Consider the following 17,639-nt stretch of genomic DNA (forward strand, 5'->3'; position numbering starts at 1 on the left):
AGCGATATAAAAGCACCAGCGAGTCTTTGGCAAACTGATACGTAGGGCGCTCGAGCTGTTCTTTGGTTTGAATTCGGATTAGGATGTGAGGTACATTTATCCTATTTTTGTGTAAATTACATATGTGTTTTGTGTTATCGAACTGGTCGACCCTTCTTGTACAGGGTCTTAAAAAAATTTTAGTCAAATTTTCGTGCACTTGAGTAGAGAAAAATTTTATTCGCCTACAGAATCTTTTTGATTGGAAGGGGGGCGAGATGTCAAGGTATCCAGTGACAAGTGAAACGCAGTTCGATATAAATTATCTTTGTTTATTGATTCATTCTATGTTCAAATATAAAAATGTGAGGTTTGATTTATTTTGTGGAAAATTTGTATCCGAGCCAGACGTCGGGATTTGGGAGACAAGATTTTCCTGAGTGACAGCCGAACTGTCATTGCTGCCTAGAACATGACATATTTGCACCAACACGGGACGTCGTCGCTGCGGGTGGGCGAACGTATTTTTCACGGATGACAAGGATGATCAGCTGGAGCCCAAGCCTGCAAGAATCGAGAACGCACCTGGTGACCGCGTTTCAAAACAATGGACAGAGGTCATTTCCATCTCTTGGGAAACCCAAGCCAAGCCACTTTAGCGTGCTTTTCAACGGACAAATTCGAAAGTGATATAAACCGAGAGTACTACGAGTCCAGACACAGTTTTTACCCGGATTTCGTAGAGAGAGCATCTCCGCGCTACACTCTCGCGTGACTATTGTTTTGTTTCCGTGGACTTTGTTTTCTTACGTACCGTGAGCGAATCGCAGTGTGTGCGCCTTATTTGGTGAAGCATTACGCGGTGATTTGTTTTTGCCAAGCGTGGACTACATAATAATGGGCGGCTAAAGGAGATAGAGAAGGAGGTCCGTCGCCTTCCCTGACGCCTGCAACAATGCACCGCCACCATCCGGCGAAGCCAGCCAGCCAACACCAAAGACGACATCAAAGAAAACCACTGCCCGAAGCCCGAAGGACGATTGCAGCTCGAAGCTCCGACCATTGTCCGAACCTCAGAAGGACGTTTCCAGTTCGACGTTCCAATCGAAGCCCGTTACCAGTGAGAGAGAGAGAGAGAAGGATGACTCCAGATCGACGTCCAATCGAAGCCCGTTATCAGAGAGAGATGATTCCAGGACGACGCTTGATTGATGCCTGACACTAGAGAGATTCCAGACCGGCACGTGACCACGTACACCCGACGCTAATGACGATAGGAACACCCGAAGTTCTAAGGAGGTGGAAGTGCACCATATCGTCGCAATCATCCTTCGTCGCGATCGACCTCGTAGAACAATTTCGATGCAAAGGAACCGTGTGCAAGTCCCGCATCCAGGAGAGATGAATGACCACACGATGTAGCCGAGTCCGGTAGAGTATTCTTCAGATGGTCTATGTCCATGTAAACGTGCATTGTTAGTATCAACACCTTACTGTTAACGCCGAAGTCTCACTTATTTGGAAAGTGACTCAAGAACCCCAAACCTAACTTCCGTGTCTGACATTTTTTTTGGTATTGTTATAAAAAAAGGGTCATTTCATGTTCAGATGTTCTAATTTAATTGTCTGCATTCAGAGTTAGAAGCTCCATTCCATTACCTTAATTTTTAGTGTAAATTGTCAAAGTGTGCTCCATTTTTGTGTAACCGACCGCCCCGTCACGCCATTTCATTTGTCAATAGTTGACTGATGAGTCCTTTTTAATTGTGGAAAGCGTAATTTATATTGCAAGGTCCTGCGCGTGAAGTAGTATTATTTATTGCATAGTGGTTTTTGAAGTAATTTTTGCTCGCGCTGACGATTGATTTGTGTATTCCGGGAGCTGGAGCCGATTAAGTTTTCATCACTATGTAATAATGTAGTTGTTCTCATTGGACGAGAGAGGCTTATGGGTATTACCCCCGTCCGAGAAACTTGTTAAATGTCGTGCTTACGACTGGATGCATACGTTCATTCGAACGAAAGATTTAACCACGCCGACCCAATTGTTTTAGATAACCGCTTTCCGAGGGCTGGCACATAATTTAATTTAAAAGAGCACAGGAGTTGGCAGACAAATAACCTAAATTCACATAAAGGTTTAAAACTAAAAAAGGAATGATATGTTAATGAGATCCATGATTTGTATCTATACTTAACATGTAAAAATACCTCAGATGTGTGAATGAGAGAGAGAATGTGAGGGAGCGATTGAGGAGGCCATGTAAACAGTTGTTGATTGAAATATTTTTGTTGTTACAATATATTCACTTTTCTACCGTTCGTCACTGTTGTTATTTGATTATATCAGGTATCGGATATTATGCTATTAGTGTGTTATGATTGTTCGAATCTACATATCTAAGGTAAACAAAGCAGTGTAATATTTCAAGATATTTATCTCCGCCTCGCATTGGTACGACGATAAACGACCGTCTCAGTACCGAACTTGAAAACCTGGACCGTAAGAGTCACGACCGGTTTCCCGTACACATAACGACGTTTGCCCCGTGCCGGGGTATGAGTGACACGTCATTTCGGGGACCGTGAGTGCACTCGTTACAAATCTTTGGTGCACAGAAAAAACTGGTTTGTTTGGAATTACCAAAAAAGTTTGGTTGAGCTGTTTGGTTATACTTTTTGTTTCCGATAACCAAATGTTGCTTGTAATTACTAAATAATTTTGTTTAAGAATACCAAAAAATTTGGTCAGACGAAATATGGTACTCGTAAACAAAATGATACATATGTAAGTAAAAAAAACAAAACATTTGGTTAAATTTACTATATGTGTGTGAGCGTACTTTCGAATTTGAAATAACGATTGTTCAGTTTCGTCGAGTGTAGTATCAAAATCCTTTGTCGAAAATTGAAACTCATATAGATAGATAATCACTCGAAACGAGGCTTTATGTTGTTGTGTAACCTAATATTCTGAAAAAAAAAGCTCAGAACGTACTTACTTTATACTGAGTTTCCTACACCGGCCGCTAGATGTTTCTGTCAGAACATAAGTTTTTGTACAACAAATAAAGTTACGTTTGATTGTAATCATAGTGAAAAATTGTGTTTTAACACACTTCGAAAGATATATGAAAATCGAAGCTACAAATTTAAGAAGAAAATGTACTGCAGTGAATAAAAGTGAACCTCCCATGAGCAACTTCTTTGATTCTGGACATATAAGCAGAAGCTAAGTGTTTCGTAGAGATCTCTCTCGCTTGGTCCCCCTTGACACATTCACGGTGGGTTTGGTTTCAGCACGTTTGGAACGGACGGCTGTAGGAAACTGAATCCTATACAGTGGTTTGGTGCGTTCGAGGTGCCTTCGGCAGAACGCCTTGCTGTGAAGGGACATACAACCATTACTGCTTACTTTGGAGCAACTGTTTGCTAATCACGTTTGCAAACACTGGTAAGAACTCTGCTTATTTAGAAGCAAACTGTGCTACAATTCTCGTTTGCAGCACCTTGTACTCTGCTTAATTAGAAGCGAACTGTGCTACAATCCTCGTTTGCAGCACTTGTACTCTGCTTATTTAGAAGCAAACTGTGCTACAATCCACGTTTGCAGCACTTGTACTCTCTTTATTTTGAAGCAAACTGTGCTACAATTCTCGTGTGCAGCACCTTGTACTTTGCTTATTTTTGCAACACCTGAAATAACTCTGTCTCCTAATTGTTTCGTCTTTGAAAAGGATTACTAGTTTGCCTCCCTTCGCTCACCATGCATAAAGGGCTCCCCCAACAAGTTGGGGGTGCAAACTCTAGAGACAGGATAATCCAAAAACAAGACCGAGGCAACTCAAGAAGCAATTCAGCCGATTCAAAAACATCCAGGGATCGCTCTCGATCTCCTCTTCAACTACAAAAGAAACAAAAATATCAAGAACAAGCACGCATATCAAAGTTCAATTCCAGAGATACTGCACAAACCGATGGTCGCACTGAAGTAAATTCCACTGTCTACAACTTCCTACTGCAACACTACGACCCCAAGTATAGAACTTCTAATCTACTTCTTCAACAGTTGCAAAAATACCTCCCCCGAGCACAAGTAGAACAAATTATATTCACCAGAAATGGCATCATTATAAAATCAAAAGATCCACAATTTCTCTCCACTCTGAGAAACAAAGTTTCGTTTGAAATTTTTGGACCACAGGCTGCTCTTTCCCAACTGACACCCAAAACCACCAAACAACCACCACCTCCAAACAAACCACCACACATGTCAGTGGTTATCAGAAGCGTAGATCCAGAACTCGCTGATCAAGAAGTATTAGAAGAACTGCGTTTGGAAGGCCATGAAGTCATAAAATGCGTTCGAATACAGAACAATAATGGTCCAACTTTCCTGATGCGAGTCATAACAGATTGTTCCAACACGATCGATCGCTTACTTCATGAAGGTGCTTATATATATCGCCAAAGACACAGGGTTGAACCTTCACATTCAAAAGCACCCCTTCCATTACGATGCGAACGCTGCCAGAAATACAACTCCCACACTACGGCAAATTGCCCCGAAACACCTATCTGTGGCTATTGCTCTGGCCAACACGCAACTAAAGATTGCACGAATCTAAATGCACCACCCAAGTGTAACACGTGCAAACAGGCTCATCCCTCATATAGTTACCGCTGTGCTGCACGCCCAAACCCCGAAGCCTCACGCCCTGACCTAACTGTACCATTAAGAACTATGGACTCTACAACTCCACCACAGAACTCTCTGAAACAACCAGTGACTGTTGAAGATCTACTTAGATTTCAAACATTAACCCTACAAAATATCCACCCATTTCTACGCCAACATATATTACAACAAATAGTACAGACAGCTAAGACTCTTTTTCGTGTCCACCTGTTCGCTACATATTCTGGTCCACATGTACATTTTCAAATTGTACCACTGGAAACTGAAGTTTAGAAACCTAACTGTTATTTATATAATTATGGCGGGCTATATACAATATAATTTCCTATTTATGAACATCCGTTCTCTACCGAAACATAAAGCTATATTCCAGGAACTTCTCCTGGAAGAAGACATTCATTTCTTTGCACTGAATGAAACCCGTATCCCCAAAGCCACACCCCTTTACATACCCAGGTATTCCTTGCTACATACACCTGGTCCTACAACGGCGCAACGATTATGTGGTGGAGTAGCCCTGGGGATCAAGCCAAAATTTCCCTATAGAACAAATATATTACCACCTCAATTTCCATACCAAGAATATTCTATTGCCACACTTTATCTCAAAAGCATATAAATGTGACATTGGCTACTGTATATATACGACCTACTAGCCCTCTACCTACAGACTTCTTTCTTTATATCGCTTCTACATACCGTCATTACTTCATACTAGCTGATATTAATATACATAGTCGAACAAATGCAGAACGAACAGCTTTCCATACTACCATCGATAACAATACTACATGTATATTTCAAGATTTACCATCTGCAACTCGTCCAGAGAGCAACACAACCCCCGATGTAGTTTTTGTGTCACCTTCCTTAGCTGACAAAATTAACATAGAAGTCCTTGCACCGATAGGAAGTGATCATGCACCAATTAAAATAACTCTGCCAGTGCACCACTATACTCAACACAAACAGGTTCCTCCAAAGCGGATCTACGATTATAATAGAGCAAATTGGGAAGGTTATCGAGAAGATCTCTCCACTATCTTTCAAAATCTCACCCCTCCAACGAACTCTGACGAATTAGATAAGGCTGTAGAAAACATCACGTCAGAAGTAAAACAAGCAGCAAGCACACATATACCACAGATAACTGTTAACAGTTTTAAACCTAAGCTACCACCTAAATACCTTCATCTAGTGACTGCATCACGTCGTGCCTATCGGGAATACGTACAAACAAGGAACCCTGAATGTCTGCGAGTTCACCGCCAATGGATAAGAACTGTCCATAACTACATAAAGGCACACAAACAGCGTCAGTTGATCGACACTTTCAATCACCTTGATGCTGAAAGCCATCCTAGTAAATTCTGGAAACGATTTCATATGCTTACAGGAAAACATACAAGTACTACGTATCCTCTTCTTTCACAACAACAAGCTCTTACAAATGATTACGAAAAGGCAAATGAATTTGCACAGATTCTCCAAGACACATTTACTCCTCTGCTTCCGCTTGCCCCTAATAGCAGATTAGAATCTCAAATAACAAGGAAGGTACATCCTGAAAATAGACAACTGCAACCCAGTCCTCATCATACTATCAACGCAAATCACCCTCTTACTACTTTAATCACCACAGATGATATAACAAACGCAGTCCGCAACAAAAGAAACACTGCCCCAGGGTTTGATTCCATCACATATGTCTTGATAAAGAAAGCTCCACTAGCAATGTTGTCATTTCTCGCCGTGATATACAACTTAATCCTTCGCACTGGATATTACCCTGTCGAATGGAAAGTGTCGAAGGTTCTCATGTTTCCGAAGCCTGATAAAGATCGTACAGACCCAAAATGCTATAGACCTATACAACTAACGTCAACACTCAGCAAAATCCTTGAAAAAATTTTAGTCCGCCGATTACATTCTCACTTATTGTCAAATAATTATCTCCCGATACACCAAGCCGGATTTAGGCCACACTTTAGCGTCTTGGATAACCTACTAAGACTCTCAAATCGAATCTACAACCAGTACAATACATCTAAACTCTCTTGTTTAATACTATTCGATCTTGAAAAGGCATTCGATAAAGTGTGGCATACCGGCCTCATATATAAACTGCATAAGTTTCGCCTTCCTTTCTGTTACATTCGATTAATTTTCAACTTTCTTACCAACCGAATGGCATATGTAACAATAAATAACAATCTGTCTCACCCTATCTTCCTGAACGCCGGAGTACCGCAAGGATCGGTATTATCTCCATTGATCTACTTACTTTATGTCGCAGATATGCCAACATTCTCTCAGGTGTCAACATACCAATACGCAGATGATACAGCTCTACTGGCTTGTGGTTCTACAATTCAAGCAATAAATCGCATTATGCAACCAGCTATTAATGTATTTCAACGATGGTGCGACACTTGGAGACTCACCATCAATAGTGCAAAAACTCAAGCCATAATATTTCTTCCTACTGGATGTCGTTCAAGGGTACAAAGAAATCCAAGTATGTTAGATCTTAAGATCCGTGGCACACGCATAATTCCTACCAACAGCGTCAAATATCTTGGTGTCATATTTGACACAAAACTAACATGGACACCACACTTGCAGAACATCAAAAAGAAAGCCAAAAACAGATTACAGCTGATGAAGAGACTTGTCGGCACGAATTGGGAACTTCGAGCAAACATCCTCCTAAATACCTATATGGCCTTTCTTCGGTCCGTACTTACGTATGGACATACAGCATGGCTCTCAGCAGGGGACTCGTTCTATGAACGACTACAAATCATAGAGAGACATGCATGTCGACTGGCATACAGAATCAAACTACCAAGTCCAACTCGACTCTTATACACACGAATAAGTTTTCCACATATAACACTTCCCCTAGAGGCATTGCGAAAAGAATATATAAATAACAAGATGGACAAAGAACACCCACCGTTGGTTCACACAATCCGTGAAGATGCAATACACGACTGTTACCCATACAGATTGTATACTCCATTACAACATCTTTTAACTCTGTATACTCTGACCATCGGGCCCAGACATCCCGATTATGAACTATACACCATTCATCATCCACCACAATTACGACCACATTTATACCCTTCATATTGCAACTAATAATCAAACTACAAGAAAGGGTATTTATTTACTAACATAAGAATGAAAGTAGGGTGTAATATAATATAGCAATAAGAATCCAAGGACATTTCAAGACTAGGTTAATGTTCATTTCATAATCCCAAAAATAGAAAAAAGTGCACTTAGCCTATCTATTACTATTATTATATATTTAAAGTATCTAGCACGTGCCGAAGAGAGGGACATAACCCTCTAAACGGATGACCTTAAAAAAAAAAGTTTCGTAGAAAAACAAAAGCGCCACAGAAATGGATAGTTAATCTGAACTTTCTATTCTGATTTCTGAATGTGTATTTTGAGATCAGTTAGTTTCAAAAAAAATTATCCACCCGATCTAAAATTAGCCAGATTATAACATAGTAATTATAAATAAATTATTTAACAAATCGTTTGGTAATTTTGACTAAATTATTTGGTTTTCCTAAACAAATGGGCTACATTTTGTTAGATTTACCAAAATAATATTTGGTTTTGGTAACCAAAAAATTGTTTACGACAAACAAATAGAACTTGACCAAATCTTTTGGTAGTGGTGAACAATTGTTTGGTTGATGCCTATTTAAACAAACGATTTGTTCACCACTAGCATTTTTTTGGTTAATCCAAACAAACATTTTTCTCTGTGTGACAGTAAATTATCTACATACAAATACGCCTATTTTGTAAAATAAATGTGATAAAAGATAACAAATTTCGTATGATTTTTTTTATTTTTATTAGTTTATGATAGTTATTTCGTAATAGCTATGATAGGAATGGTAGTAATTATTGATATTATTATTAGTATTCATTTTTTATTGCTAGCCTGACCCCCCTACAACAATTTCTGGCGACGCAGGAATTGGTTTTTAGATAATATTTAGTTCAGTCTTCGTAGAGTTGCCTGCATCTGTTTTCAGAAATAAGCTCATGAATATTCACTGTGAAATGAGATTTCAAAAGTATAAATTGTGTAAACTTTAGGCTATACGAATTTAGGTTCGAAAGACAAATTCAACGGTACGCAGATAAAGTGAATTTGTAATTTATATTTTCAACATATACGTATTTTCTAATTTATACTATGATTAGCAATCAATATATATCTAAGTTGTGAGGTATATACAAATGAAATTTGTCGAGAAATCTTCCTAATGGGAGAATTAATAGAATTTTCAAGAAAATGTGAACATTGCCCAGGACGGTTTTCGAACCTGGAATCTTCAGTCGTGGAATTTTGATTCGATAACTCATATCGTTTAGCCTTTCAATCAATCAATCAGTTTCATCTTTTTATTGTTTCATCTTCTCTTCCTAGTCTTGGTTAATCGAATGATATAAATAGCAATATATTGAAGTTTATACGACGCGTATATAAGTACACACACATTAGATCAATTTGGATGGGAAAAAGTTACGAGAGAAATTATATCGAAAGAAGAAAGTGTATGGCTTTTATTGAAATCAGAATCCTATAATTTCAAACTGACTGTATTTAATTATTATTTTAGTTGCTTTTGTACTTATTGGGGTAATTGCGACGATGATGACGACAGAAGATAGCTATAATGGAATTGACATCCATTGTTTACGAACTAACTGCCATTTTAAGATGCATATCTAGGACAGATTCTTGACATAACCAAACCTATACCCAGAAATATTGTTTTCGTATTCAAATTATGTGTGAAAAATATGCAAAAATACATAGTCCACTTCAAGTCACAATATTACACGGGAAATATATTCTTCTATCAATAGCGTGTCTAATTGATTACCGCATGAAGTATCTTCTTATCCTCAAGTCATACACATACTTCCAACATACATTGATGCCATCCTTCGTGTCGGGGAGGTTAGCGTAGAACACTAACCCTTAAATGTTCTCGGTTCGAATCCTAAGTAAGGCATAGGTATGTGAGAAGAGCGGCCTGACGACATTTCTTCTTTGGAACCTTCGAATATGGTGTTCTGCGCCTTTTCGTTCTCCGATTGTCTTCCATTTCAGTAAGATTTACTCTTCTAACAAAGATCTAGCTCACCATGGGTCTGGCTGACACTTGTTACAAATAACACCAACTCACGTTGCTTCGTAAAAGACACCGCATGCGAAGGAACAGGTTCAAGCATTCCATTGAATGCCAAAGTAATTGGGACATTAGCACCCATCTCCACTCCCCCCTCCCATCCCTCGCGGTCCTTCCGAAATGGTCGAAAAAAAACACCAACCACCAGGAAAGACCCTCCTCTCTCGTGAAAAGAGTCGAGGTTGACTTCGCCTGTTTATGGTATTTGGAAACACTGTTGCCAAACATAATGTAATTAAAACCAATAATCAAACCATTTGTGTTACAGAGAATTTGAATGTATAGATTACAAAATACACTTTCAATAATGTCTCATAAAAATTTGAAGGTCGCAAGTCCAAGACTTACGGAAAAGGAGTGTAATAGATTGTTTCTCATTACAAGTAAACGGGGAAAACTCCGTCTCTCTGGAAAAGGGGGAGGGAGACGGTCGCGCTTGGACGAAAGCCATCATTTCCTCTTAACAAATAGAAAATCATGACCTTTAGTAAATGTCCAGTTCGAACATGATATCTGTATAAACACGTATCGAATAATTACCGAAGCGCATCGATACCTTCGTTTTGTAATGAGAATTGGAAGCGAAATTAAATAGAAAGAACGATCAGATTGTAATTATTACCTAAAGTCAAAACTAGAATACGCTTCTGTTGTCTGGTCTCCAGAAACTTACGAGCCTTCCTGATGACCTTGTAATCAAGCGGTCCCGGGTTCGATTCCCGGTGGAGGCACATAGTGGTTCGTATCCCACTTTAAACTGCAGGTCCAGTCCAGATTAGCCTTATTGTGCATAAAGTGGACTTAAAACACCAACTCAATCAATCAATCAAATCCACACACCGATGTAGACAGAATCTGAAGAATGCAAAACATGTTGTCCTCCATGGAGGAGAAGTTAGCTCAGTGTGATGTGATATAACGACAGGATGCCCGGGGTAAAATCCCGGACTGAAGATGGAGGTTCTTTGTAAGTTCCCTTCATCAACTTTATCATAACTTTACTCATCCACATCGTCACAATTAGCCAAATTGGCAGAGAAACTACACAAAATAACATAACTAAATAAACAAATTTATGAAATTAGAATCAAAGTTAGAACGTTTTCTCTTTTTTCTTACGTTACCAGTTACGTGCATAAATATACAAACTATGTAAAAATTTTCTTTCATAACTGATTTAGCCAGAGAAAGTGATGTGAAGTTGAAATTATGAATCTATTTTGCGGCAAATACACTTCTAAAATACATACTAAATGGAAGAAAATATATATTCTACCTTTCTAAGGTTCCTCCCTGGAACGTCCAAGTGATTCATCTGGAAAATAAATTAAAAATAAACAGAAACATTATAATTAATAGTGATGGCCTTGCCCTAATAGACAAAAGTACTATAATTATAATAATGTGTACCAAAAAAATTCTACGTTCATTTATTTAAATTAAAATTTAACACTGACCTTATATGCAATTAATATTATGTTAAATTCGTATATAACAAATTTTCCAGCTGTAAAAGCTTCTCAAGGACTTTTTTTTTTTTCGATGTGAGCCTCAGTCACTGGGTGGGTTGCAGGTAGCGGATAGCGACCGACGACCAGATATCGCGGTCAGCTGCCTATAATGCATAGCCAAATAATTAGTCCTGCCCTGAAACGGAAGTGTTTCCAGGGCCCTCATAAAGCCAGGAAAAACGCACTTACCGCCCTGTGACATGGCGAGGTAGTGCCGTAATCAAATAAGCACTGCCCCTGCTCCTTTCCTAAGGTTAAGGGGAAAATACTCTAACAGAAATCCAAAAACGAGGAGGAACTATGTAGGAGTAGTGAAGTCAATCCTCCTATGGGAAAAACACCTGAAACAAAATTCGGTCCTCCAGAGTGGAGTTTTGGGGTAGCGTTAAGAGTCGTGCCCCATAAAAATCTCGTCGCCTTGTAATCAAGGGGTCCCAGGTTCGATACTTGGTGGAGGCACATAGTGGTTCGAATCCTACTTTAAACTGTAGGACTAGTCCCAATAAGCCTTATTGTGCATAAGTGGACTTAAAACACCAACTCAATTAATCAATCAAAAGTCATAAAGAACATCTTATTCAGACGTCAATAGAGCAATGCCAGAAATAATTGCGAGAAACCAAAAATGCAAGGAATAAGGTACTTGCTTGGATATTAACTCCTTGGAATGAAAGATGTCTACATAGAGCTCATGCGCTAAAAATCTAACAAATTAACTTTGTAAATACAGAGTTAATATTGCAGCCTTCCAAGAAATGGAAATGACATGGATAGGAAGTGACATCTTTGAAAATGAAGATTATGTTATCTTCTGCAGTGGCAGCATAGAAGCAAATATTTTCGAAACTGGTTTTGCCGTGCAAAAAATGCTAAATCCTTGTTATCATGTTTGAAGCATTAGATAATAGTATATGTTGTCTGAGAATGAAGGGAAAATTCATAAAGGGCAGTTTTATTTGTGTGCTTGCAACGGCAGAAGACAAGTACGAGAGCCCTCCCAGATGGCGCAGTGGTAGCGTCCTCGCCTTGTAATCAAAGGGTCCCGGGTTCGATACCCGGTGGAGGCACATAGTGGTTCGGATCCCGCTTTGAACTGTAGGTCCAGTCCCGATTAGCCTTACTGTGCATAAAGGGGACTTAAAACACGAAATCAATCCAACCGAAGAGAAGGAAGAAAATGTTAAAAATGCATTTCATGCCAGAATGAAAACTTATTATAAAAGAGCACCAAAATATGGCATCAATATTATTATGGGAGACCTAAGTGCTAAATTGGGGAAGGACATTGTGTGTAGAAATGTTGGAAGTCACAGTCTACACGATAAATCCAATTTAAAAAAAGGGGGCAGATATTTTTTTATAAACAAGAAAATGATAGGAGAAGAAATTTATTGTAATTGATAAACAAGTACATACCTTGGCTATTTTTCGACGTAGCCACCATTAACCTCCAGACATTTCTGATAGCGTGGCACAGCTTCCGCTAGTGTTATTTACCGTTTTCGAAAACTTGACAAAAACGTTTGGCAAGTATTCATCTGGAACGACCTAACATCGTTCACTCTCAAACGAGACTTTATACCCTTATTTATTACTGGTACTGTATTACAATTAGTTACGTTTATCACATCTCGAAAAATATAATGCAAATAGGAAATACCAAGCATTAAACGTAGATATAACAACCACATTTATGGAAATAAGTCTAATTTCTAAAGAGGAATTTTTAATGCCACGGAGAAAATAGATATAAGAACATCCATGATATAAATCAATTGTAACCTCGCCAAAATGATCATACAATCTCATACAATCTTCATTGTAACATATAATATATTACATTGAGTGTAGTTGAAGTCCTGATTGGAACGCCAGTTCGGTATCTTTTACATACAAGCTTGAAATAAAACCGACAGGACGTGTATCTGTTTTACAGCCAGCACTTTTGTCTCTGAGAAATGTCGTTCTCACTTTTACCGGTACTTGCAGTTTTTAGACATCCAACCCGAACTGTTACAACGTTACACTCCCAAGAGCTCCAAACTGTTTTTTTTTTTAAATAGCACAGCACAATATAACACAACCTAGAAAAGATAACCGCAAGCTCACAAATCTCTACGGAAACTAAATATGCAACATCTCATTTACTACACGTGCACTTGACAAGTACTGCTAGCTAATAAAACGGACTATATTGGTGGGAAAAGTTTGAGGGGAGGATATATTCTGCTCCACGTGGGCTTCACATATGGTTGTCAGAGGGAAACCGATGTTTCGGAACTTTCTTTAAAGTAAGGTGGCGTTCGAATCAGGACTTCAACTTTACACAGTACGTGCACGTTGTTCAGCTTGTGTCCATAAACAGCTTACATAGAAAGCAAACTCTGTTTGAGCTGCAAGTTTACAGAGATGCTAGAGAGTTAACAGAACTAAATATAATAAAAATTTGTTAGGAACAACGGATGATTAGAGTGGCATTACATATAGACTCCAGCACCAAAAAATTACATATTTTAAAAATCAAGAGGAATTTTGCATTCTGGAAAAAAATTCGTAACACAAAACCAGTTTGAATTATAAAATAAAACTCTAAATTAATCACATGGGAACAGTTCACACACCAGAACTAACACAAAATTACCCGCAGGCCAAAACAGGGGGGTCTCCCCGATGGCGCAGTGGTAGCACCGTAGTCTTGTAATCAAGAGGTCCCGGGTTCGATACCCGGTGGAGGCACATGGCACAGTGGTTCGGATCCCACTTTAAACCGTAGGTTCAGTCCCGATTAGCCTTGCTGTGCATAAAGTGGACTTAAAACACCAACTCAAACCAAAGCCAAAGCAGGGATTTTTCACATACACAGGGAAATCATAATTGTGTATCAAGTAATTCTAGAAAGGATAACAAAATAGTAGCAGAGGCCATTCAAATACTGCAACAGGAAATGAAGTGTTATTAAGTAAACCGCCTCAACAATTTCTCAGATGGCAACCCTACCGAAAAATGTGATCCCCTACAAGATTGCAACATAACATAGCAGTAAGCAATGTTATTGCAGAATTCCAATCAAACCAATTTTTCCGAACAACGGCGGAGAACAATGTGATAGAATTTGATAGAATACCATCAAACGCAATAACAAATAACAGAAATTCAACAACAGAAATAACTGGATATTCAATAACTGTATAACAAATTGCTTTTACCTGGTTGATATTATAATTGCCACACATTTACCCATTCATTGTGCAGTTGAGTAGAGATATTCAGAATCTACAAGCAAATTGTTGTTAAGAAATTACATAATCTCATTGCAGAGAACCAGACGTTCTCCAAGAAATAAAAATCTAGCCATGAAAATTAATTAGTACTGTTCCTGATCAAATATTTCATTGGGAAGTTAAAACAAAATGCATCGCACACTTACACACACGTAACTTTAAAACTTAAATCTTCAATCTATATAGTCCAGATTAGCCTTACTGTGCATAAAGTGGCCTGAAAACACCAAACCAACCAACCAATCAATGTATATAAAACTCAGGCTAAGGAATATTCAAATTTGCACTTAAAATTGTCACAGGTTTGAAGACAATAGATAAGGAACCCTGGTCCGGAAACGCGTCATTAAAAGTTTTTACCCAATACTCGTTTGTTTTATTTTAGTGTATATTTAACTGTCATATCGTACTGAGAAAGCTGATTTACATTATTTGTAAAATTTGGAGAAATCCCTAGTAAATTCACTCCGATATCGTTGTGAATGCCATTCACATCTTTCTAACACCCAAAGTATATATTTGTTACAATGCTATCATTGTGAAACCATTGCAGCAACAATGCTACCAACTGTTGAATTTCGCAATTTTCGTCCCGCGCTTTATGTAACTTCAGTGCATAAAAGAAATACATACCAGTAGGAGAGTAAGAGAGACGGGGGTGGGGGGATTATTCTTAGAACTCTTGTTTAATATGAAGCCTCCAATATTATCTTTCTCTGTTCAGTTAAGTTAAGGTGATGTAACAGAAGTAAGAGGAAATGTTTGTGTGTGCTTCTATGGACACGTTGCTTGTATGTTTCATTGTCTCTTTTCTATTTGATTGACTGTATTAATGTGATTGTATTCATATTGCTTTTATATAATTGGCCAGCTATAAACTGGTACTTTACGGTAAAAGTTGTTATTGCTTCTCAAGTGAGTTGCATGCTTTGGTTAAATTAAAAATAGAAATCCACAACCCGCTACCACGGGTTCCGGGTTTGAATCCCGGTCTGGGCATGGATGATTGTGACTGTCCATTTATCAATTTCATAATATCATCACTCATCCCCATTTTCGCAAATTAGCCAAACGTGGCACAAAAAGCGAAGTAAAATAAAAGCAAGTCAATCAATCAATCAAACAAACATAGAAATCGTACCATATCTAATATATTTTCATACTGATATGGTAGCAGTCTTTCGTTCCTAACCTCCACGGCTAAAGCGTACTCATTTGAGTCCGGATCGTTTCGCATCTCATAAACACTCTTCTGGCAATCCATAACAAATACGCAGCGACGCTCATAGGCAAATTACGACGACCCTAACGTCGACTCATTGCTTGTGAAAATTGTAATTCATGGACTGCCTACCTTTTACATCTGTATTGTTTACTTTGCTCCATGCTGTAATGACAAGTCTTACAAATTATTTTATAACTTTCTTGAAAGGCATTGCAGACCCGCACATAACATTCTCCTCATAGGGGATTTCAATATCTCTTGCATAACAAGCAACGAATACAACCTCGTTAACGCCACTCCTGTATGTCGCGACTTATACAATCATATGTGCTTTATTCAATTACGCAGCTTAAATAACATTCAAAATAGTAACGGTAAAACTCTCGATCTTGTGCTAACGAACGTTATTGGCATGAAGTTGACACGAGAAACTCAGCCACTCGTGCCCGAGGATAAGCATCATCCTTGTCTAGTAATTGAAATAAAGCACACAAAAAGAACACAGAGTAACCTTCCACCAAACAACCTCTCGTACAATTTCAAAAAAGCTAACTTTAACAAACTATACAACAAACTATCGGTCGTTAACTGGGATACACTAAAACTCTGTGATAACGTAAACGAAATGACAGATATGTTTTACAACATAATATACCAAGCATTTGACGCGTGCATCCCCTTAAGACGCCTAACCCCTCCTAAATATCCATGTTGGTTTACCGCCAATATAATTAAAAAATAAAAGCAAAGGCCAAAAATGGAAACAAAACGTAGGTAACCCAGTTCACCATGCCAACAAATTTAAAGAACTCAGAAAAGCAATCAAAAAAGAAATATCAGCCGCCCATAATAACTACTTGTTTGACATCGAAAACAATATTCAAAGTGACCCGTCACTTTTCTGGTCGTACATAAATCGCAACAGACAAAATAAACAGTTTCCAGTTTTTTCAAACAATGCACTCATACTAAACCTGAATACCGTCGTTGATGAATTTGCGAAATACTTTCAATCTGTGTACGCAAACAATACGGCAAAGTACAACCTCGAGATCATGGCGGGGCACACAGAGTGCAAAACGTTAGATTCACTCAACATTCAGATGATCAGCATGTCTGAAATTGAAGCAGCTGTAAAAAAATTAAAGCCAAAGAAGTCGGCGGGGCCAGACAAACTCCCACCCTACGTCTTCAAAGGATGTGTAGACATTTTAAAAAATCCACTCTTTATTATCTACAATGCGATATTATCTTTTATGCAGTTTCACGAACGGGGGAAAGTTACTGGAATATGTCCAGTACCGAAATCCTCGGACAACAGAAGCATACAAAACCATCGTCCTATACCTCTTTTACCTGCACCTGCTAAAATATTTGAGCAAATCTTAAATTGCCACATATATAACCATGGCAAAGAAACTTTTTCTGAATACCAGCATGGCTTTCTGCCCAACTGCTCAATAGAAACAAACCTTGGCGAGAAACTGCATTATATAAGCACGGTGCTAGATGATGGGGGGCAGGTGGATGCAATATACACTGAATTTTCCAAAGCCTTTGACACTGTAAATCATGATGTACTACTAAGTAAATTGGGCAATTTCAACTTTTCCCTTCCCCTCAGGAAACTTATGGCGTCATATTTAATGAATAGAAAACAATATGTTTCGTATAAAGGCCACACATCCAGCAAATTTCTAGTATGTTCCG

General features: G+C 38.5%; 1 protein-coding gene across 5 annotated transcripts in view; it reads right to left on the minus strand.

Moving 5' to 3' along the window:
• The window catches only part of Ca-alpha1D (Ca[2+]-channel protein alpha[[1]] subunit D), a 1,588,055-nt gene that overhangs the window by 231,949 nt on the left and 1,338,467 nt on the right, over positions 1-17,639 (minus strand). For all 5 annotated transcript variants that reach the window (XM_083117527.1, XM_083117525.1, XM_083117526.1 and 2 more), the window contains one exon: positions 11,189-11,227. In XM_083117527.1, the coding sequence (XP_082973653.1) occupies positions 11,189-11,227 (39 nt within the window). The remainder of the gene's footprint in view (positions 1-11,188; positions 11,228-17,639) is intronic.

The sequence above is a fragment of the Lepisma saccharinum genome, chromosome 2 (genome assembly GCF_977018435.1).
Source record: "Lepisma saccharinum chromosome 2, izLepSacc3.1, whole genome shotgun sequence".
Classification (NCBI taxonomy): Eukaryota; Metazoa; Arthropoda; class Insecta; order Zygentoma; family Lepismatidae; genus Lepisma; species Lepisma saccharinum.